At 36.8% G+C, this 22,445-nt stretch overlaps 1 protein-coding gene across 2 annotated transcripts in view; it reads left to right on the top strand.

Moving 5' to 3' along the window:
- The window catches only part of Arl13b (ADP ribosylation factor like GTPase 13B), a 57,270-nt gene extending 35,100 nt beyond the window's left edge, over nucleotides 1-22,170 (top strand). The window contains exons 5-10 of one of the 2 annotated variants that reach the window (XM_038346360.1): nucleotides 788-990; nucleotides 7,183-7,288; nucleotides 10,652-10,874; nucleotides 11,792-11,908; nucleotides 12,835-12,903; nucleotides 20,087-22,170. In XM_038346360.1, the coding sequence (XP_038202288.1) occupies nucleotides 788-990; nucleotides 7,183-7,288; nucleotides 10,652-10,874; nucleotides 11,792-11,908; nucleotides 12,835-12,903; nucleotides 20,087-20,163 (795 nt within the window). In that variant the 3' untranslated portion in view covers nucleotides 20,164-22,170. The remainder of the gene's footprint in view (nucleotides 1-787; nucleotides 991-7,182; nucleotides 7,289-10,651; nucleotides 10,875-11,791; nucleotides 11,909-12,834; nucleotides 12,904-20,086) is intronic. The other variant, XM_038346361.1, reaches the window with a different exon arrangement.
- Nucleotides 22,171-22,445: the final 275 nt, after the last annotated feature.

Here is a 22,445-nt window from a genome sequence, read left to right on the forward strand (position 1 = left end):
TGAGTTGTCATACAGTCTTGAGGAATACAATAGAGGATTTATTCAACTTTCAGGAAATGATCAGTAGATTGTAAGGCTTATAGATGTGTCTGTTGCTGTAACTTAATTGGCATGAGAATTTTCTTTTGTTTTTTTGTTCTTTGCTTGATTGTTTGGTTGTTGTTGTTGTTTTTTTTTTTTTTTTTTCCAGACGGGATTTTTGTGTCTGATTGTCCTGGAACTTGATAGAAGACCAGGCTGGCCTTGAACTCAACAGAGTTCCACCTGCCTCTGCTTCCTGAGTGCTGGGATTAAAAGTGTGAGCTACTTCGCCTGGCTCAGCATAAGAATTTACAACTTACAATTTTTTTTTTCTCCATACCCTCCTTTTTTTTTGAGACAGAGTCTGTCTATGTCACTCTGGCTGGCTTCAAACTCTCAAAAAAAATCTATGTACCTGTCTCTGCCTCCAGAGTGCAAGGTAGAGAGGTGTGTACTACTGCACCTGGTCCTCCCAGGTGTTCTTAATACATAACAGTGCTTTTCTCCGGGCAGTTCAGTTTATCGTCCAGTAAATTTTCATAAAATTTATCTGGTCCTCTCATTTTATTCATAATGTAACATAGATAATATCTATAATTATTTTCAACTTCTGGTAGTACTAAATTTAGTTACTGAAAACTGTTTTGGAAGTTATTAACTAAAAAAGCTAAATTTTACGTTGTCAATTATTTTATTTAATGGTTTATGAATATGTTCATGTGGAGAATTTTTAGTTTTAATCATTGGGTCAAATGATTTGTTCTAGGAACCTTGTTCAGCAGTCTTGGGCTATGGAAAGAAAATTGACAAGTCCATTAAAAAGGGGCTTTATTGGCTACTGCACATCATTGCAAAAGACTTTGATGCCTTAAGTGAGCGCATCCAAAAAGACACAACTGAACAGCGAGCTCTTGAGGAGCAAGAGAAACGAGAGCGGGCTGAGCGAGTGAGAAAGTTACGTGAAGAAAGGTGAGTAGATTAAGTTTACTGCACAGTTTGTCTAAAGATTCAGAAGGGCAGTTTTATCTGTTAGTTCTGCTTCTTGTGTCTGTCTTTTCAGTTTTTTCTCTTTCTGTATGAAGAAAGATTTCTGTGACTTTGTGTACATGCACAAGTGCAGATGACACTTTTGTTTTGTTGTGCTGTGGATCCAACCCAGGGCTTTGTGTGTGGAAGGCAAGCATTCTACCATGGAGCCCTATCTCCATCCCAAGTGATGGACTTATGAAACTTTCCTGGGGCTGTGATAGTACTTAAGCATACCTCTTAAGAAGTAATTGCTTCCCAAAGGTTTAAATTTGTATCAGTCGGTGGTGAGAAGTTTCAGAGTAGTTCTTCTCAAAGTACAGGGAACTTTGCTTCAGGAACAGGTGGACGTGTGGGGAGACATTTTATCTGTTATGGGTAGAGGTCAGGGCTGGCGTCAGTCAGGGCTGGTGTCAACCATCCTCTAGTGCACAGGGAGCTCAGCACAGGAGAATCAGATGCACTGTGTCCAGTGCAGTAGAATGAAAAGCCTGTGTGTGCCCTCAACATAGAGGATTGATTAGTTCAAACTTGATCTGGAACATTAATTTTATCAAAAGTTGCACAGTCTTGAGGAGTTATTTTTTGTTGTTGTTTTTATTATTTTTTCATTTATTTTACATGATGAACACAGTTTCCCTTTCTAGCTCTCCTCCCATTCTCTCCCCACCTCCCATCAACCCCCACCATCCAGTTCTCCTCTCCCTTCAGAAAGGGGCAGGCCTGCCATGGAGGATTTATTTGTGTGCATATGTGTGTGTGTGTGTGTGTGTGTGTCTGTGCGAATGTGGGTATGAACACAGGAGTGCAAGTGCCCACAAAGGACAGGAATATGGGATCCCTGGAGCCGAAGTTACAGGCAGTTGTAATCCACCCGCCGTGGGTGCTGAAAATTTGGGTCTTCTGGAAGGGAGGTGCTCAGGTTCTTATCCACCAGGCCATCCCTCCAGGCCCTAACTGGAGTTTTTAAGATGTATTTTTAAAATACTATGTCTGATAAGAAGCACTTAAGCTAAATTCATGAAGCTGAAAAATGATTACAAATGTAATCTTTCAGAATCATTTATAAATTAATTTAATGCTATAAGACAGTGCTGAGATTTCAATAGAGTTAAATTTAATACTCAGTCTTAAATACATTTCATCACTTTTTGTTACATGTTAGAATGAAAAAAATGAGAAAAAAAAATTTTTGAAGGTCTGACAAGGTTCCCAGTTGCCTTCCCTCTCTGCTGCAGTCACATTGGCCTTTCGTGTGGTTTCACAGGCTGCCTCCAAGGTGTCCCCACTCTCAGGGCTTTGTGAGGCCTCTTTTATATTGTGAAGGAAGCCTCCTGGTGGTACTTTTCTTATAACCCAGATAGGATTTAAAGGAAAGAAATATGTGTGGAATTACTCTCCAACTACCAAGTTCTAGGTCTCCCCATAGCACAACATGGAATGGGTGGTCTTCTTTTCTCATGTTTAAAATAATTTCTTTGAGACTTTTGTACAGCTTATTTTTATCTTATTCACCCACCTCTGGAATGGGAGGAGGACTGTTTGGGTTTCTCTTCTACATGCAGGTTGGGAGAGGACTATCTGGGTTTCCCTACTACATGCATGATTGCGGGGGGGGGGGGGACACGCTATCAGGGTTTCTCTGCTACGTACAGGATGGGCAGGAGGGCTATCTGGGTTTCTCTGCTACATTCTGTGTGGGCAGGAGGACTATTTGGGCTTCTCTTCTACATGATGGATGGGCAGGAGGACTATCTGAGTTTCTCTGCTACATGTATGATAAGGGGAGAACTATCTGGGTTTATGTGCTATATGCAGGATGGAGGAGGAATATGGGTTTCCGGGCTATATGTGTTGTGACCAGATACTGATGGGAGGTTCATGTGAGAATTCTTTGGTATTTTCTGTTTTCAATCCTAGTATACCTTTTCATACCATAAAGATCATTATAGCCAATCATGTAATACTACCGTATATATTATATATGTATATATAATATAAATATAAATAGTATATATTTGTAAAAATAAAACATATGGCCACATTTTTCTGAAAACTCTTTTCTCCAGTGCAGAAATAAAACCATGGGGTGACAGGTAGAGCTGGCTCACTGGTACAGTGCATGAGGAACTAACTGTATGAATTCTGGATTTAGTTCTCTGTACCAAAAGAGGAAGGAAAAGGAAGGAAAGGAGGCAGGTAACAATAACAGTTGAGTTGGATACAAGAAATGTTCTCTGAGCCATCTTAAATAAGTTCCTTCCCTTCCATAGTGATAGTCCAGGTCATGTTCTAGGAGGTCTTTCCTGTACTCACATCCCTCTTTATAAGTCTTCTGGGCATGCCAGTTAGAGAGGGAAAACTTCAGTATTGAGTTGTGACTGCAACATTATACATAAATCAGCATTTAAAGACAAATGAAAAGCAAGCATTTTGCCATGTTAAACCAATCTTACTGGTTCACATAGTCATTTCTATTAAAAGTAGGATATACTTACTATTTTATTATGAAAATGATATGCTATCATTTTAAACTTGAAGTTATTTTCTAATGAATGGGTAGCCACAGTGGCTGTTTTTTGTATGTTCACTTATAGAGTATATTCTCTGGTGTCAAAACAGTTTTTATGAGATGTCTGTTGTAATCCCATGTGCAGCAAAGCAGAGGCTCAGAATTCTAGAACTGAAGGTCATAAGAGGTGGTAAAGCAAAAAAATCTCCCTATCTTAGCTTTCTAGATTCAGAGTGGAAACAGATATTTTCATCATAGAACATAGTTAGTTGACAAAGCAATGTAATGTATTCTACATACAGGCTGACTGGAGAACCGGTTCTTTCTCTTATAATTATTAGAACATATTAATGGGCTTGGAGACATTTTCATACATTCATGTACTGTGCTTTGATCGTACGCACCCTTCCTAAAAATCTCTTTTGCCCCTGTTCCCTCATCTCTTTCCTGTTCTTCAATAATCCCTTTTTGACCTTCAGATAGATAGCTTTTCCCCCATTTATTTTTTTCCAGTGTATTAGAGACAATATGCATCCTTAACTTTCCATATATGACTCATTTTGTGTAACATGTTAAATTTAGTTTTACTCATTTTCTTTCAAATGGCATAATTTTCTTTTATGGAATAATACTATATATCTGTGTTTGTGCAAAACAGTATAGAAGAAACCTCTATTGTATACAATATATAGTATCCATTTATTTTATATATAAGCATATATGGAATATATATATATTTATCTGGTGATGTGCTCTAGGGTGATTCTGTAACTTAGTGAATGTGAACAGTATTGCAGTGAACTTGAGACTGCAAGTGTATCTTTTGTTTGCTTCATTTTGTGTAGGTGTACACCAAGAAGAGGTATAACTGGATAATATGGTATTTTTATTTTTAGCTTGTTTTTTTTTTCTGGCATCTCCCATATTAGTTTTCATTGTGGCTATACAAATTTGTATTCCTACCAATGAGAACTGTTTCTTTTTTTCCCACATTATTGCCAGTCAGTGTTTTGTTTGTTTTATGATGGTAACCATTCCAACTATAGTAGAATAGAATTTCAATGTAGTTTTGATAGTATTGGTTTATATTTCTATGATGACTAAAAAGTTCAACACTTGTTTGGGTATTTGCGCTTCTTTTGAGAAATAGCTGTTCTGGGAATTTGCCTGGTTTTGTTTGTTTAGTAGATAACTTAGTTTGTTGTTAATTTTTTGTTATTTATTTTGGACACTAATCCTCTGTCAGATGAATAGCTGGCAAAGACACTGATTTTCTTTCATTCTGCGTGTTCTCCTTTCAACTTGTTTATTGCTTTCTTTCCCATTCAGAGCTTTTAAATCTTGATGTAATCATATTTGCAAATTCTTACTTTCATCTCCAAAACACTAGGATCCTGTTCAGGAAATTGCTTATTTAAGATCTTGAAGGATTCTCCTATGATTGCCTAAAGTAGTTCCACTTTTTCCATTAAGGTTTCAAATTCTTTTGAACTGGTAATTTTTAATTTTTTTTTTAACAGATTGGGAGATAGGTAGTTAATCGCAATCACACTGTAGTTGCGTGAACTTATTTTTGAGTTCTCTATACTATCCATTGATTCACATGTTTGTGAACTAGACTGTGCAGTTGGTTTGTTTTTCCTATGTCACTTTAGTTTATTTTGAATTTGGGTATCATGATAGACCTATCATCATTATTCTTGACCTTGATTTCTTTGGCTATTCTTGTTCTTTATGCTTCTGTATTAATTTGAGTTGTTTCTCAGTTCTGAGTTTAAATATGTTGATGAAGATTAAATTGACTCAGTAGACGGCTCTCCGTACTATGGACATACTCTGCTAATCTATGAATATGGAAGCTTTGACTACCTTCAGTGTAATTCTTACTGAAGCACTTTTCCTTCTGCTGACTTTGTTGTTGTTTTTGCTTTCCTAGGCCCTTGAGGTACATCGTTATATTAGTTAGGAAGTCCATGAACTTCCTTTTTAGTTTTATTTTCCCTATATCCCATAGATACTGTTACTGTTACGTTATTTTGTTTCCAGTTTATTTAATTCTAGGAATATTAAAGTTCCTCCTGATTTCTTTTGTGACCTACTGCTTATTCAAAAAGTCCATTTTTTAATCTCCATGTTTCTATAGCTCCTTTAGCTTTTCTCGTTGTTTATTTCTACTTTTATTCCATTGTTATCTTTTCCTATGCATACACATGGCGGAACATTTACTCAGCCATAAATAAAAGAAGTTATGTCACTTTTGCAAAATGAATGGAGGTCATCATATTAAGATAAATAAGCCAACTATGGTCAGTTAAGGACTCTGTATTTCCTTTCATATGTGCGACTTAACTAAAAAAGAAAATGTGATTCATCTGAAAGTCAAAGAGTTGTAGCTGAAACTAGGTGTCCTTCCTCTGCTTCCACCCTAACAATTTAGGTCAATATCCAGGCTGCTCCCTGGCTGCTTCCTGCCACACAGGTTAATTAGTGGTGACTCTGAAGGTTTTTTATATGTATATCAGAGGTGTGGCAAAAGTCTGTCTGCCAAAAGCCCTTATTACATATGGAGCCTCAGCAGTATGTGGAATGACCAGGCAGTGCCTGCTACCCCCAGCCTGCCAGCCTGCAGGGCATGGCAAATACCCAAGCTGTGCTGTGTTTTTGGAATGCTCCCCGACAGTGAAGGAAACCATCAGAACAGTGAATTCTGTGCATCAGAATTGACAGCTGGGGTCTTTGCTTTCAGACCCAGACCCTGGTGCATCTGGCTTCACTCCTCCTCACGGAATGGGACCTCCACCAAGTCCCTCCCTCCATACCACACCCCACTGCCCCACTACACCTCACAGTGGACTTGTCATTGATGTCCTATCAACAATGCTATTGTTTGGTGGTATCCCACCTTGTCACTTCTTACATACGGTTCTTAAGACCCTGGGTTCTGATTTTTCTGTTTTTGTTTTGTTTTGACCCCAAGAGCAGTTTATTTCCTAGGACTAGGATGTTTCTCAAACAATGGCTCCTAGTTGGAGCTCTGGAGTGTTTGCTGAGCTGAGCAGTAGGCATGATTTCCTGGTAGAAGGAGGGTTTTAGTATTTACTAGATACGGGTATTACATTAAACCAGACTCTTCTGGATTACAACTGCAGAAGCTTGAGTTTCTCCAGTAGTTAGGACTTCTGGTCTTGTCTGCTGCTATTCCACGTGTTGCCGGGACCTTGACATTTTCCTTATGATTGCAGCCCCCCCCCCCCCCAAGAGGCTAGCAGAGGTTGAATTCCCAAACTGCTTTGTGCTTGTCTGAGGCCTTTCCACTTCTGTTGTTTTGCTTTATCTTCACTTCCTGTTGGTTCCCAGCATTCTTCCCGGCTCGCTCGCTGTCATGGACTATCATGTCTCATTTATAGCACTGTTTCTCCTTACTCAGATGCAGGGAGGGAGCCCACTCCATTCTGCCATGGTTCTGCCTCTTAGGATTTCCTTTTGACTCGTCTTTATAGAAACATAGTGTCCTGTTATAAGCGTGTTTTCATGAAATGCTGCCCTAAGTAAAAGCCTTGACTAGGTAAAAATGGTTCTGCCCCCTTTCAAAAGGAATTTTTATTTTTAATTCCCACAAACAGAGATCGAGAGCAAACTGAACTTGATGGGACCAGTGGTCTGGCTGAGATGGACTCAGGACCAGTTCTTGCTAATCCTTTCCAGCCCATAGGAGCTGTTATCATTGAGGTATGCATTGTGAGACTGTGAGTTTTTGTGTGTTAAATGAAACAGAATTTAGTGGCGGTGGTTAGGTGTTAGGACAACAGACAGGGCAGTAGAGAATTCCTCCAGAGAGAATTTCCAATGACGTTAAAGGTTTGTCACTAGGAAGAGGTTAACCACTTTTTCAGCTCATAGTTTACTTTGGAGCATAGTGATAGGACAAATGCTTATCTAACACAATCTCTTTAAAAAAATCATGTTCAATATATTGTAAAAAGAGAAATATAGCTTCAAAATATACAGGAATAAAAGTAAAAGCTGAATATTTTATAGTTACTGTTTTTGATAAAATCTAGATTCCCCCCCCCCGTGGGAAGGGGGAGGAGGAGCGGAGGGAGGGGGAGGAGGAGGGAAGGAGATGGAAATTTTTAAATATAAAAAAAAAATAAACCATGAGAAAGAAAAAAAAATCTAGATTGCCATATTAAATTTGATCTTTTTTAATAAATGCTTTTTTTAAGATTTATTTATTTATTATGTATACAATATTCTGCCTCCATGTATGCCTGCACGCCAGAGGAGGATGCCAGATCTCATTACAGATGGTTGTGAGCCACCACGTGGTTGCTGGGAAATGAACTCAGGATCTCTGGAAGAGCAACCAGTGCTCTTAACCACTGAGCCATCTCTCTCTTTTTTTTTTTTTTTGTAGGATTGATGTTATTTTCTTGTTGTAATAATTAAAAATATAATTTAATATTTATATTTTAAATTATGTTATACTCATGTATATTACATATTTACATAAATAAGCTACAAATCATAAAGAAAAAGTAGCTTTTATTACATTTGAATTTAGAATTGCTATACAGAATTAAAATTCCTAATGAAAACTAAAATATAAATAAATAAAATAGCCCTGATGTTAAAAGAGACACACCAGACTCATAGTCCTGTGACAATATACTAATACTAATATTTACTAAAGCATAATAAAAACATGGACATTGGATTCCCAAAGGTGGGAGAGGGCATGGCCTTAAGGGTGTTTAATAATCTTCTCCAGTAGTAATAAAATTATTGTCATGTCACACTGAAATCAGATTAAAACAGTGCCAAGTTAACATTTGCTAGTTTCGCAGAGCTACAGCCTTACAGTATTGGCAGTGACTCAGAGAGTGGTACAGCGGTTGCCTAGTAGACACAGGGCCCTGAGTTCAATCTTCACTATCATCCATCCTCAAAATCACTTGGAAACAAATGTCATTCTCTCAACCCTGGCATATATAATTGATTCAGTTTTTCTGAAGGTAAGTTTGCTTTTATTTTAAAATGTACTGACCAGCTGATCCATAGCTGAACTGATAGGAGTGTAATTTCAAACACTTATGACAATTTCCTTCTTATATAATGGCGAAAAATTATACAGAACTTCATCTGTTGGAATGTCATTGGATTAAATACATTATGATACTGCCAAAATCTGCATGACTTCAAGGATTATCATATTCAGGGTGGTGAGGGAATGAAAAATAGACAAACACACAGAGAAACATCTGGACTAGGTGGAGAAGCCACAGCACATGGGAAGCTCGGTGTGTTTGTTATGTACAGCTGAACAGGAAGGCAGTGTCGTTGCATAGAGGAGGCAGCATTGTTTCATACTTCTGAACAAGGAGGCAGGTTAGCTACTTTAACCAAAAGGGTCAGGACCTGCCAGGAACATTTTCTGCACACAATGTCCACATTTGCATTTGACTCCTAGGAGGCTTTGCCATGCCTTTGAACCTTACCCTGGGGATGGGGAGTGGAGTGGAGTGGGGAGGGGCGTTTCTTTGCCTTTCCCATAGAGTCTGAGATATTGCAGTCCTTACAGGGCTATGCCCAAGTCAAAAATAGACATTCACTCAGGACTTCTCTCACCCTACAATGCTACAGCCATTTAAAAATACTAATGCAATTGGAAAATTAGGGGGAGAGCTCATTACCTTATCCACAAGCCTGAGGACCTGGGTTTAGATCCCCGAATGAGGGGTTACCTGGAGGAGTCAGATAAGAATACAACTGCTTGAAGGGATGAGAATAAAAACCCAGGGCAGATTGACTTTGTTAACCTAGATCAGACTTTGTTGGGGGCTCTAATGCCACGCGGTTTGTTGTCAGCATATTTAAAATACAGTACAATGTGGGGAAAGGTTTCCAGGCAACAGTCAGTCCACCTCCATGTGCACAATAAAGCTTAAGTTGTGGCTACATAGAAACTTTTTTTACAGAGTACATGTGACCATCAGAGTGGGTTCTCTAACTAAGAGTACATGTGACCATCAGCGTGGGTTCTCTAACTAAGAGACTAGAATCTCGTGTGATACTAGAATCTAGTATCTCTGACCAAGATAGCATAGAGGTCAACAGGATATGAAGTACCCATGACATCTTCCCTAAGGATGGGTAAGGGTCTAGGGAGTTAAGAGTCTGGGATAATCATTCTAGAGAATTTGGGTGAGGTCTGCTTCTATAGCTAAAGGTGGGTGAGGTCTGTTTCCATAGATAGCAAAAAGGTCTTCTGGGTGGGGAAACAGGTACTTTATCTTATCTCCTCTGCTGAGAAAAGGTCCCTGTGTGTTTGACATTCCTGGTTTTCCTAGTGATCTGTGTGTGCAAGGACCTTTGTGCCCCAATACCTAGAAGTCTGTAGAAAGATGGGCATGGTGGAATGTGGCTGTAATACAAGGACTTGGAGACACAGGTGGGGATCTCTGTAGCTCATTAGCCAGCCTATCAAGCCAAATTTAGCTTCAGATTTAGAGACCCTGTCTTAGGCCATGTGTTCCCAGCCTCTGAACTCAACATACACCCACAGTAACAAGTGTATGTATATACATGCATACATAGAACACATACATACATTCATACATACATATATACTACAAGCAACAGAAATGTTAATTCAGTTGATGAAATTAATAGTATCTACCACATAATGTTTACTGCATTTGAGGTGCTATTTTAAGTACTTTATGCATTCATTAACATGGAAGGAAACATTTTAAAATAAAACCTTCGATTCATTTTTGTTTTATCAATAAGTAAGTAATACATGTATACAGAGAGAATAATATTCACGTATGTTTATTGGTGGTGTGTATCTATATGAGTGCAGGAAAGACTGAGAAAACATTCATGATTTTAAACAGAACATTGATCATCTCTAGATTATGAAACTACTGGAAATATTTATGTTTTTAGACCTTTGTCTGTAGTGAATATTTAGCAGTTAATGTGTTTTGATGCTATATTCATAATTCATTGCACATTTCACGGTAATACTGATTCACCAAAGTGTTTACCACCGTTGTGATAAAGATAAATCTATTTCATTTTTGCTAGAATGAAAAAAAGCAAGAAAAAGAGAAGAAGAAGCAGACTACAGAGAAAGAGAGTGAGGTTTGCCTCCCAGAACATAAAGTGGAGCAGGAGCAAGTAGAGTCGCAGAGCCAGCCTAGTGGCTGCCACAAAAACAATGACAGTGGGTTGGTGGAGAGTTACAAGGAGGCCCTGTCACAGCAACTGGACAATGAAGAGGAGCTAGACCAGCGATCATCAGAATCAGGTGCTAAATCGCATCATTTCATACCTGCCATATGGAAAGGAAACTTATACTTGATTTTATTTTTATCATGTTCACAGAAATAGTTCTGTAATATAGTACTTTTTATTTCTGTTTTGATCCTACATGAAGTGAGATTACATTTGCTCACAAAATATTATTTTCTAGACGTTTTATATTCCCTATAGCTTTGTAGGTTTCACAGATGTTGGTTATTGTTTATGTTACAGATAATTTGTATCTTAGAATATGGTTTTTTATATATCTGGTATGTTGCATCTATATTTAAATAGATGAAATAAACTTTAGTTCAGAATTTTTTAGGGGAGATACTTTTTATAACTGTGTTCTAAGTTTGTTCAATATACTCTTCAGTTTTGGTTTTATGTTATTAAAATGTATACATTAATATAGAAAACCTTAAAATGTACATGTGTGTTTCTCTGAGAGTCTGTATGACTTCTGTTTTCGCTTTTTAAAGAATATTAGATTCTGGTAGGTCTACCAGTGTGATGTGCTTACAGATATTTACACTGGACGCACTCTTGAGGAGCGTCATCATCTCTCCTCTTTTTGTATGCCTTTCTGAGTTTTATGGAAGTTTCTACACTTAGACACTTATAGTTGTTTAAAATGACTTGGAGTTTGGAAGAAATGCTAGTTAATTTTGGAAATGAAGTCTTCTCTTAGAAATTGGATGTTGGTGTTCTATTCATTAACCGTACACTTTTTTCTGTCAGCCTTCTAAAATGTATTCTTAGTGTATGTAAGTTCATACTTGGTTGTGGATAGTAATTCCCAAACTTGAGTGTAATGAGTTATTATGGTAATAATAAGAATAGTCTCATTTTCATCTTTGTTTTTACTTTGTAGAAGTTCATGTTTTTATGAATTTAAGTTCTATGTCTATATTCTTATAGAGAACAGTAAAAAGAGAACTAAGAAACTAAGAATGAAAAGGAGTCATCGTGTGGAGCCAGTCAATACAGATGAGTCTGTGCCTAAAAGTCCCACGCCACCCCCACCGCCCCCTCCTGGTGAGTAGTTGATACTGACACTGGATATGGAAACACTGCTTTAAGCACTGTAGGAAGAAAGGAAGAAGAAATTGGTATTTAGTGTTTTCATTATTTCATGAAAAAGTGATCTGTGTGTGCAAGGACCTTTGTGCCCCAATACCTAGAACCTTACTGTCTGTGTTATGGAGCATTTGTTAACATTTCTGTGTTGTTTTAAGAATTATATGGTAAAATGTATTAATATAACTTTATACAATAATCCCTAGAATGTGATCAAATTATATTTGAAATAGCTATACCACATATTGCTGAAGGGAATTGAAGTTTAATGGATTGGCAACTAGATTGAAATTTCAAATGCTGGGTCTTTTTATCCTAAAAGTTAATGTAACCGTGATTTTCTCAATATAAATGCAACATGTATATCCACCTCCTAAGATGTTGCAGGAGATAATGGAAGCACTGAGCATAGTGAGTGGCCCACTTTTTACAGTTGTTGGTAAATATGTATGACTGAAATAAATACATACATTCGTGTAGACTTTGTGCCAAAGCTTTAAATGGTAATATTTTTGATTACGAACTTTTATAAGATTCATTTCTAAATTTATTTTTTAACAAAAGAGTTCTCTTAGCCTGTGCTAGGCATTATAATGGTAGCCAATAGTTTATCTGTGATGGTGAGAAGAGGTGTGAATTTATAGCTAAAAGTGTGTTGAGAGCTAACTATAACTAACATTAATATAATATAATTATAATGTTCTAAAGTAAATGTTATCATCCTATAGTAACGTGGTGAATGAAGCCACTGTTCAGAATTGTGTGACTGTATATCTAATTGATGTAGAATGTGAAGTACATTTCCTGTCAAGGAGGGATCCTCTGCAAAGACCTTAACAAGTATTCATTTAACAGAGCTTCTCAATGTTTTTCTTTTCCTGTAGTTGGCTGGGGAACCCCCAAAGTCACTAGACTTCCAAAACTTGAGCCTCTTGGTGAAACACGTCATAATGGTAATACAAAAGGATCAGTTTTCAAATATCATCTCTGCATGATCCATGCACTTTTCTTTATCTTATAACTTCACCGTTTTAGTATTTTATTTTTGGTAGCTCTCAGATCTACTACCATCCTTTCATTATACTTTTAACATTCATTTTTCTTTTCTAAATTTTAAATGCACCTTACTATTATATAGTTTGAGTTTTTAATCGTAATATAAATACATCAAGATTCATTCCTGTGTTTATTCATGATACACCTAAGAGAAACAATTATAAGGTGGGAAAGCTTTCCAACAACTGAAGTCTGAGCTACTGCAGTTTTATGTACCGTGCTAGAAAAGTGTCATGCCTGCCTGTGCTCAGTGCACTGTGTGATCATAAACGTAATTGCTTAATCCAGTTACTAAACATTAAAACAAGTCAAGATCAGCACACTATATAAAATGAGAGATCAGATTAGTAAACCAAATACAGAAAGGTTTTTGAAGCCTTTATTGAATCAAGAAAACAGTTTTCCTTATGAAATGGGCATAGCTGTAATCTTTGTAGTGCCTTGCCTTACAACTCTAAGAAATAAAGCCTAAGGAAAGATAGTTAGGACTCCCAGGCCTGGGCTTTCATATTGAACCTAGAATGCAAAAGTCTAACTGTAGCTCCATAACATGTTCATTAAGAGCATCCAATACACTTTCTGTGTTAATGTGATAGGACTATGTTTCCTAAGAGGATCACTTAGAAAAAGACATTGAATCTTTAGAAAAAGCGTTACCATAAACTCTACATTTGTCAAACTGAACTGATACTAGTCGAAAGTAGTCAAGCCTGCTTCTTGCTTTCATTTTCAGAATGCTATACAGGTCCCTAATGGTTTCTAAATAATCATAAAATTAAAAAAATATTTATAAATAAGTGAGTTTACTCTTATACTTCCTGATAGGGTAGTTCCAGTGGAATTACACATTTCTACTTTATTTACTGATATTTGCATTGTAAGATTTTAATTGATAATAGGTTTAGTCCTGTTTTTTTATATAACCTGACTTTATTCATATTAGAGTACATTATCAATTTAACTATTCAATATTAGAAAATAGTGTTAGTTTGTTCATTTATATTTCTACATATACATAGACAAACGATTGCTCACAAGAGCAGAGAGCTTGCAGTGGAACCTCGATGACATGCCACCATACAGAAGCATAGAGGGCTCTGTCTAGAACCAGAACGTGGTGGCCTTCACAGGCTGCCCCTAGTGGCCTGCTCCATCTCCTGATGCTACTAAACAGTGCCACTAGCAGGGGTCCAAGTACTCACACACATGCTCATGTAGGAAGAGTTTAGAATCAAAATGTAGCCTGCTACTTCTGGACCCTGTCCATCTCATAGTGCAGATGAATTCAGTCTAATTTGAACAGTCTCTCTTGTTTTACCAATCCCAACACTATTCAGAATTTCAGAGTTCAGTGTTTCTTCTGAATGACAATCTTTTAGTTATAAACCCTCTAAAATAAAAAAAAGTTATTTACTTCCAGTATAAAATGGTAGAGAATAAACATTCCCTTCCCAGAAGAGAGGAACAGAATAGCAAGGAAGGGTGGCTCTGAAGCAAGACCAAAGCCTCGTAGGGCAAATATTAAATCCTGCTGTTACATGTACAGCATATAAGACCCATGGTGGTATATTAGTTCTTATGGCCTTGTTTCGTCCTTCACTCGGGCTTTGTCGATTGCAGCACACATGGCCTTTCTCTTAAGGTAGCTCCCCAGGACCTACAGTTCTCCTCGGCAGACATTCCATGTTGTGTTGATCCCAGTGTAGCAGCTTAGGCCTCATCTTCACAGCTTCTTGGTTCCCATTGCCAGAGACTTTTCTCAGAAAATCTGCTATTGCTAAACATGCCCCTGCCTTAGGCTGTCCTCTGCACCTCATTCGGCTGCTTTCACAATCCTGTAACTCTTCCATTCTCTATGTCTGCAAACCATTACCACAGGGACAGTGGCAAGTTCTGCTACCAGCTGAAGATAGAGCTAAGTGTCTCTTCATGGCTACAAAATGTTTCTCTAGGTGGCCTTTTCCTAGTAGGTCACCTGTTGCCAGGGGTTTCTGTCCTGCCCAGTCCTGCAGCCATTCAGTCCCAAAAAACACACAGAGGCCTACATTAAGTGTAAACTGGTTGGCCTATTAATTAGTTCAGGCTTCTTATTAACTCTTACAACTTATATTAGCCCATAATTCTTGGCTGTGCTAGCCACGTGACTTGCTACCTTTATCAGTGATGTGTTCTCATCTTGCTTGCTCTGTGTCTGAGTGAGGACTGCAGACTGACTCTTTCCTCTTCCCAGAATACTCCTGTTCTTGTCTCCCCAACTCTTCTTCCTGCCTGGCTACTGGCCAATCAGTGTTTTATTAAAATAATACAAGTGACAGGATAAAAGACCATTGTCCCACAGCAACCCCCCTTTACAAAACAAGAACTCTGAATCTAATATCTTTTGTTTACTTTTTGTCTAGACCATTAGCCATAACATCTTATAACCAACACTCTAAACAAAGATAGCCATAATCCATTTTGGGGGGGATATAAGTAGTTTTCTGGGCTACTTCCTGCTGATTGGGGCTGATGATAATCTTATGGGGACCTAAAGAAGTTTTAGAATTATGACAAAGTCCTGACTGAAGTATTCTATGAAGCTTGATCATCTCAGCCAGCAGTCTTGAAACTGTTCTGGATGTAGAACTCAGACATCTGGGCCATCTGCTCCTATCGAAGATTTCTCAGGGAATCTTTCTTGATCAAACATGATTTTTCTTAACCCAGAATGAATCCACAGCTTCTTAATTCCTGTGGAAACAAAAGCAAAACCTCTTCTCCAAAGTAACATATCTTTTGACTTCAATTTTGAAGTCAAGGCATTTTCAAAATATCTATGTTGGATTAGTTCAGCAGCATGTACAATCAAATGTCTTTTAGCAGCTGTGGCTCTTTCCTCAGCAGTCATGCAATTCAAAGACAACACAATCACATACAGTATCCAGACTCTCTGTGTATTTTCCATCTATGTGGCTGTATTTTAAATCATATTTCTTTTATTTTCCTTTTTAATTTTTTTTTTGAGACAGGGTTTCTCTGTGTATCTTTGGGAGTCCTGAAACTCACTCTGTAGACCAGGATGTCCTTGAACTCACAGAGATTCACCTGCCTCTGTCTCCCGAATGCTGGGATTCACCTTCTCTGTTCTCTCTTTGTAAATGAAAGTCTTTCAAGTGAGTTTGTACTTTTACATTCTAGGCCCTTCTCTGGAGCTATAGCTTCCTGATTACCCTTTCTGTTGTTGTAGTGCAGTGTTTGAAGTGTGTAGCTTCTCTTTCCTGATGCTAATCTCTTTAACAACCAGGCCTACAGTGTCTGCACTTACTTTGTGATAAATGTGCTCTTTTCCTTTTCCAGGCCCAACTGCTGCTTCTCTTTCTTTTCCACTCTTTGCTCTCTGTTCTTAGTATTGTAGCTGAAAGCATTTAACAGTAACCATGCCACAGTCTGAATGTTAAACACCAAATAAAATTGTCTATTACTTTTGAATTCAAAATGACTATGATGTGGCTAGATTCTTTGTGTAATGGCCACTTACCCAAACCCAGTAGAGTCTTTGTTTCTATCTGAACCCTCATGCTGGCGGCCTTCACTGCATGCATCTCTGTTGGCCTTATCTTGTAGATGTGTAGCAGAATGTCCATTGATTTTTCATATATAACATTCTAGGGCTTCTCTAGCCAGTAGTTCTATACTCTCCAATATTCATCCTAAAAACTAACTAAAAGTCTAGGAACCGCTAATACTATTCGTTGCAACAAGTACTTCATCCCTCTCTTACTAATTTTCTGTAGGTTCCACAACCTTCAAAACAGCAACACCACCAGTGTTGGGACTATTGTGTTGAAACCCATGAGCTAGCAAGGGGGAAGGGATCATTTCAGACCCAAACAGTAACTGTGTATTTATGTATTTGACACCAGTTAAATATTTGTGATATCAAGATGAATAAGACATGCATTTTTTCTTGATTTAATAGAAAAAATAGTCCTCCAAATTACTGTAGTTCTTCAGATTACTTATCTGAAACAATTAGTTCTTTAGTGGAAAATTGGAGTACTTTTCAGAAACTCCATGGGATGCTATAGAAAGAGACATAAAAACCATGGGTTCAAATAAGAAAAGGCAGGATAAACAGGATCCAAAAGTAAGAATGCCTGTAATGCTAGTACCGTTGAATGCTGAGGCAAAAGGCTTGGGAGTTCCAGGCCAGCCTAAGCTACATGAGAGCCTGTCTGAAAAAGAAAAACCAAACAACAGCAACAAAAACAGAGATTAAAAAAAAAAAAAAAACAATAGTTTGTTTGAAAAATGGTATGAAGGCATGAAGTTACATAGTGATAAAGAGAGGAAATTTAAAATTATAGTAAACATTGAAAATGGATTTTTGGCATTGGGCTAAATGGTGAAGGCCTTATATATTAAAATATAAAGGCTTAGTACTAGTAATTTTTCAGGAACTAATGCTCATTTATTGCATGGACATAGTGTTACTAGATTTAATATTTAAGAAAACAATAAAAAATTACTTAGTGTGTATGAGTGTTTTACCTGTGTGTATGTCTGTGTGCCATATGTGGGCCTGTACCTGCGGAGGCCAGAAGACGGCATTAGATAGCCTGGAATCAGAGTTACAGATGTATGTGAGCCATATTATGGTTGCTGAAATTGAACCCTGGTCCCCATGGAAGAGTAGCCTGTGCTCTTAACCTCAGAGCCATCCCCCCAGACCCTCTTCTTATTACTAATTTTGAACCCATTTCTTTCCAATTTTATATAGATATATGTGGTCCAAAGTCTGGTGATAAATATGCAGTGACTTACAATGAGCTAGTGGATAATTAAAATCCAGCTGTATGTGGCTTGTGATTTAAACTTCACTGACTTGACAAAAATTGCCATTATCAGATTGAAAGCAGCTTAAGGGAGATTCTTACTTTGATAACAGGCATTTGTTTTGGTTATAGCATGTTTCTATAATCACTTTTATTGCCTACAAAGCTTTCTCTGTAACAGGTAGGACAGAAGTAGTTGAAGAGGCATAAAATGAGAGTCAATATTTATATTGTGAACACTCTCAAATCTATATTTCACATCATGAGAAGTCAAAAATACGAACTATACAAATTAAGGAATATTGTCAAAGCTTAAAATTATAAAGAAAGTTAAATATATTTGTATCTTTTCAAAGCTCTCTAAATTTCATCTTAAAAATGTTTGATAATCACTATGAAAATATATAGAAAATAAAAATGCTGTATCTTATAGGATGATTTAGTTTCCTGTAAGGACGTGATACAGAACCTACTACAAAAATAGACTAATTTTTTGGAAGACAAAAAGGACATTCTACATACATACATTTGGTCTTTTAATAAAAATATTTTGAAATTCATTAGCATAATTGGATATATCTTATAATTTTATCATAATAATAATAAGTAATAGGTACCTACCATTATGCTTGGCAATTATAGTTCTTCCAAATTGCATTGTAATATTGTTAGCCAAACTACTTTAGGCAAGAGCCAAAGCTTTTATTCCACTAAGCTGCAGAATCAAGACTTGAACTTAGGTCTGTCTGGTTTTGAAATCCATACTTTAAGGTTTTATGTTTATACTATTACTTTAGCATTTCTTTCTTGGCAGCTGAGTTTTTGTTTTTTATTTGCATTTGCTTTGAAAATATTTCCTCTTGTACATTTCCAATATATTTATCTTAAGTGCTTTTGTACACTTGTGCTTCTAAAATAATTTTAAGGTAATATATTAGAAAATAATTTATGATGACTTAAATGTGACATTAGCTTTATAATCTAATTTGTGGCAAAGAAAGAAATAGAAATTTGAGTCAGTGAGTCAACTTAGCTGGTAAAGGTACTTTATGTTGCCACGCCTAAAGACCTGAATTTGATCTGCAAGACCAACATAGTTGAAGAGAGAACCAACTCCCACACATTGTTCATACACAAGCATTAGAATAAGTAAATTTAATATTTTTAAAAGAATATAAATGAGCCAGGCAGTAGTAGCACATAGCCAGGACTACACAGTCAAACCCTACCTTGAAAAAACAAGCAAGAAAACAAACAAGTAAAGAATACGATTTTATGATAAATGGAAAGGTTGTGGGCCTGGGAATATGGCTCAATAATAAAGAACTTACTGAGCGTTTATGAGACTCTGAATTCAGTTACCAATAATTCACATATTCAAAAAGAAAGATCATTTAGTACAATATAGTTAGCAAACCACAGAATTGTAGTAGGATTAGGTAAGGGAGGTTAGTCTGCTTCTTCTAAAATACCTAGACATAATAATCATTTGTTGTAGGGAACCAGCAGGCTGCTTGTTGTCCCAGCTGCCCGAGAGGAGCGCAGGCCCTTTGGTGTCCCAACCGCCTAACTATCTTACTCCTGAAATAATCACACAGAAACTGTATTCATTTAAACATTACCTGACCCATTAGTTCTAGTCTCTTATTGGCTAACTCTCACATCTTGATTTAACTCATTTCTAATAATCTGCATGTCACCACGAGGTCATGGCTTGCTGGGAAAGCTTCAGCATGTCTGACCTGGCAGCTCCATGGCGGCTCTCTGTCTGCCTTTCTTCCTAGCATTCAGTTCTGTCTACTCCACCTACCTAAGTGCTGCCCTATCAAAAGGCCAAAGCAGTTTCTTTAGTCAACCAATGAAAGCAATACATAGACAGAAGAACCTTAAACACCAATCATTAGAAAGAAACATGGCATATACAAAGAGTGACTGACCAGGGGCTTAGTAGCAGATGGCATAGATTCTTAATATTTTGTAATTTTTTTCCTAATGTGAATGTGCAATTAAAAAAAAAACTTTAAGTATGTCTGTTTGTTATAACATTTTACCAGTCATATAGAATTTACCCATGTTGTTGTTATGTTTTGAATTCATTCATATTTTCTCGGATTTTTGTTTGTTTCCATTTTCTGTCTCCACCCCCCCATCCACTCCTTTGAGAATTGTCTACATCTTGTTTTAACTATGTTGGCTGGAAAAGAATAGCTGTGACAAACTCGATTACCATACTGTTTTATGCTTTCCATTTTCCTTCTTTATGCAGATTTCTATGGGAAGCCACTGCCTCCCCTGGCTGTGCGACAGAGACCTAATGGTGATGCTCAGGACATGATCTCATAACCAAGTCACATGGGTTGGTCTTTTTAATACAAACAAAGTGAACTGAGACCTTTCCCCAACAGAAAAGCCCTGAACACTGATGACTGGGGCAAGACATCCATGAGACCAGGGAGGAAAGAATACCCAAAAACTTCTCACCTGATCCTTTACGTCTCCGTGTTCTATGGTTAAAGCAGAAAGGAAACAAAATGACCAGAGCATTTGGCCAAGTTAGCAAGATGTAGTGTTGAGTTTTTGGTTTACACGTGCCTACTCTTGGACATTCTCCCAAAGGAAAACCTCCTCAGAAATGGAGCCAATGGACTCTACATACCTGATTATTTAATAGTCTGTATTTCTATGCATTAAACATGTTTTATAAGGTACATGTACATTAAAAGGGAATTCCTGGGAATTTATAATCTAAATTTTAACTATTTTTATATTTTTTTCTAAAGCTTTTGTTTGAATTTGCTATTGTATTGACTGTGCACTTTTCTATAGATGTATTCATTAAACTGTCTGGGTAGAAAGTTGATTTACTTGACAGACATGAAGTGTACAGGCAGGCTATGTTTAACTGGCTTGAGGTATGTTTTCTGATACCATTATTTTTAAAATGTACACCCTATTTTAACATAATTTTAAAATAGTTTTTTTAAATAGTTGCTATTTTAAAAAGCAAGTTCTCAGATCTTACTTGATTCTACCCAATTACGTGATTTAAAAGTAGTACCTGAGGAGAGAATTCTATTCTGTTGTCATTGTTTGCTTTCTTTGGTGATGATCTCAATAAATGTTAAGACATGTGAAATATCTTTTCAGAAACATCCTAAATCTGTTTAAATTAGTAAAAATGTGCACTGTGAGACATTATTCAAACCCTAAAAGACCCAACTAAACGACCAGACACTTTCTGAGCTCAGGTACCCTCTGACATTACTTTGATCAGTTAGGAGCTTCACTGACTCCTTGGGCTGTTTTCATTTTTCCATGCCTTGAACTTAAAGGTAAGAAGACTGCAAAGGCTACTGTGGGTCTCAAGAGTTCAGCTTTACAACAGACACAGTCATTTGAGTGAAAATGTTGGCTCATATCCTTTTATAAAGAACGAATTCCTGCATGACTTCTTTATTTCAAATGATAGCACTTGTTTTGCTCTTGAGTGCCATTCATAAGGCTCTCTGTTCATCTGTCCTTTACTAAAACTTCTAGAAATACAGTTAGTAATAGATTCATAATGTAATATTCAATTGAAAGTATGTCTTTAAGTCAAGGTGAATATAAAGAACGATTCCCCTATCACATTGCTAAAATTGGTACCTTATACTGGCAATTGACATATACTGGTTTCTGAATATAAGTCCATCTAAGGTAGATAGACATGATTATTTGTCTTTTAAATGTTTACAAAGTATTGTGTTCACATTTTAGCTCACTGGACCTGGATCAACCAGGTCACGTTATTCTAGTTAGCATTGGTGGAGTTTCTGTGAGATTTTGCATGGTACCTACCTTGCACACGGACAAAAAAGCATTTTCATTTCTATGCAAAACCTATATGCAGAATTAGGAGGTAGTTCAAATATAAGGAGAATCACATGAACACAGGATGCTAATATGGTACCGGATTTTAGAGGAACAAGTGCTCATCTTTTTAGTTCATTTTGTAATATTTAAATTCCCTTTTAAAACTAAACTCGCACTTTTGCTATCTTTTACATTCATCTGCTTTGAGAATATTTTAAAAAAAAATTCTTGCTTCCTACCAATGTTTACTGTAGAATACAGTAATTGCAGACTCTATTTCATAAAAATGATTTTGAAATTGAATGTAAGATAAACTAGAATCGATGTTTTCTATAATAATATGTTTTCTTAAAGCAGTGTAAAAATCCTCTAAAAGATGTTTTGTAAATCCTTTCAGATTTTAACACTTCTATGCTTATTTTGTTATATTATACATTTTCATTCTTATTCATCATGAATTATAACATTTCACAGAATAAAAAATAATTTACACCAGTATCCCATGTATCTCTTCCTTTCCTGATTTTGAATGATTTTCTTTAGCGAATGGATTTATTTTTTGCATTATTACTATGGAATGAGTTAAATTGGTGGATTAAAGTAACTCTTCTTTTTTTATATGAAAACTATAACTATATAAAGATGTTAAAAACAACATTGTGATCTGTGTGTGTGTGTGTATGTCTGTGTGTCTGTGTGTCTGTGTCTGTGCTACTGTCCCCAGTGTTTGGTTAACTCTACTTCCCAAAAGATATATTTTATCTTATTTAGAA

This window comes from Arvicola amphibius, chromosome 10 (assembly GCF_903992535.2).
Source record: "Arvicola amphibius chromosome 10, mArvAmp1.2, whole genome shotgun sequence".
NCBI lineage: Eukaryota > Metazoa > Chordata > Mammalia > Rodentia > Cricetidae > Arvicola > Arvicola amphibius.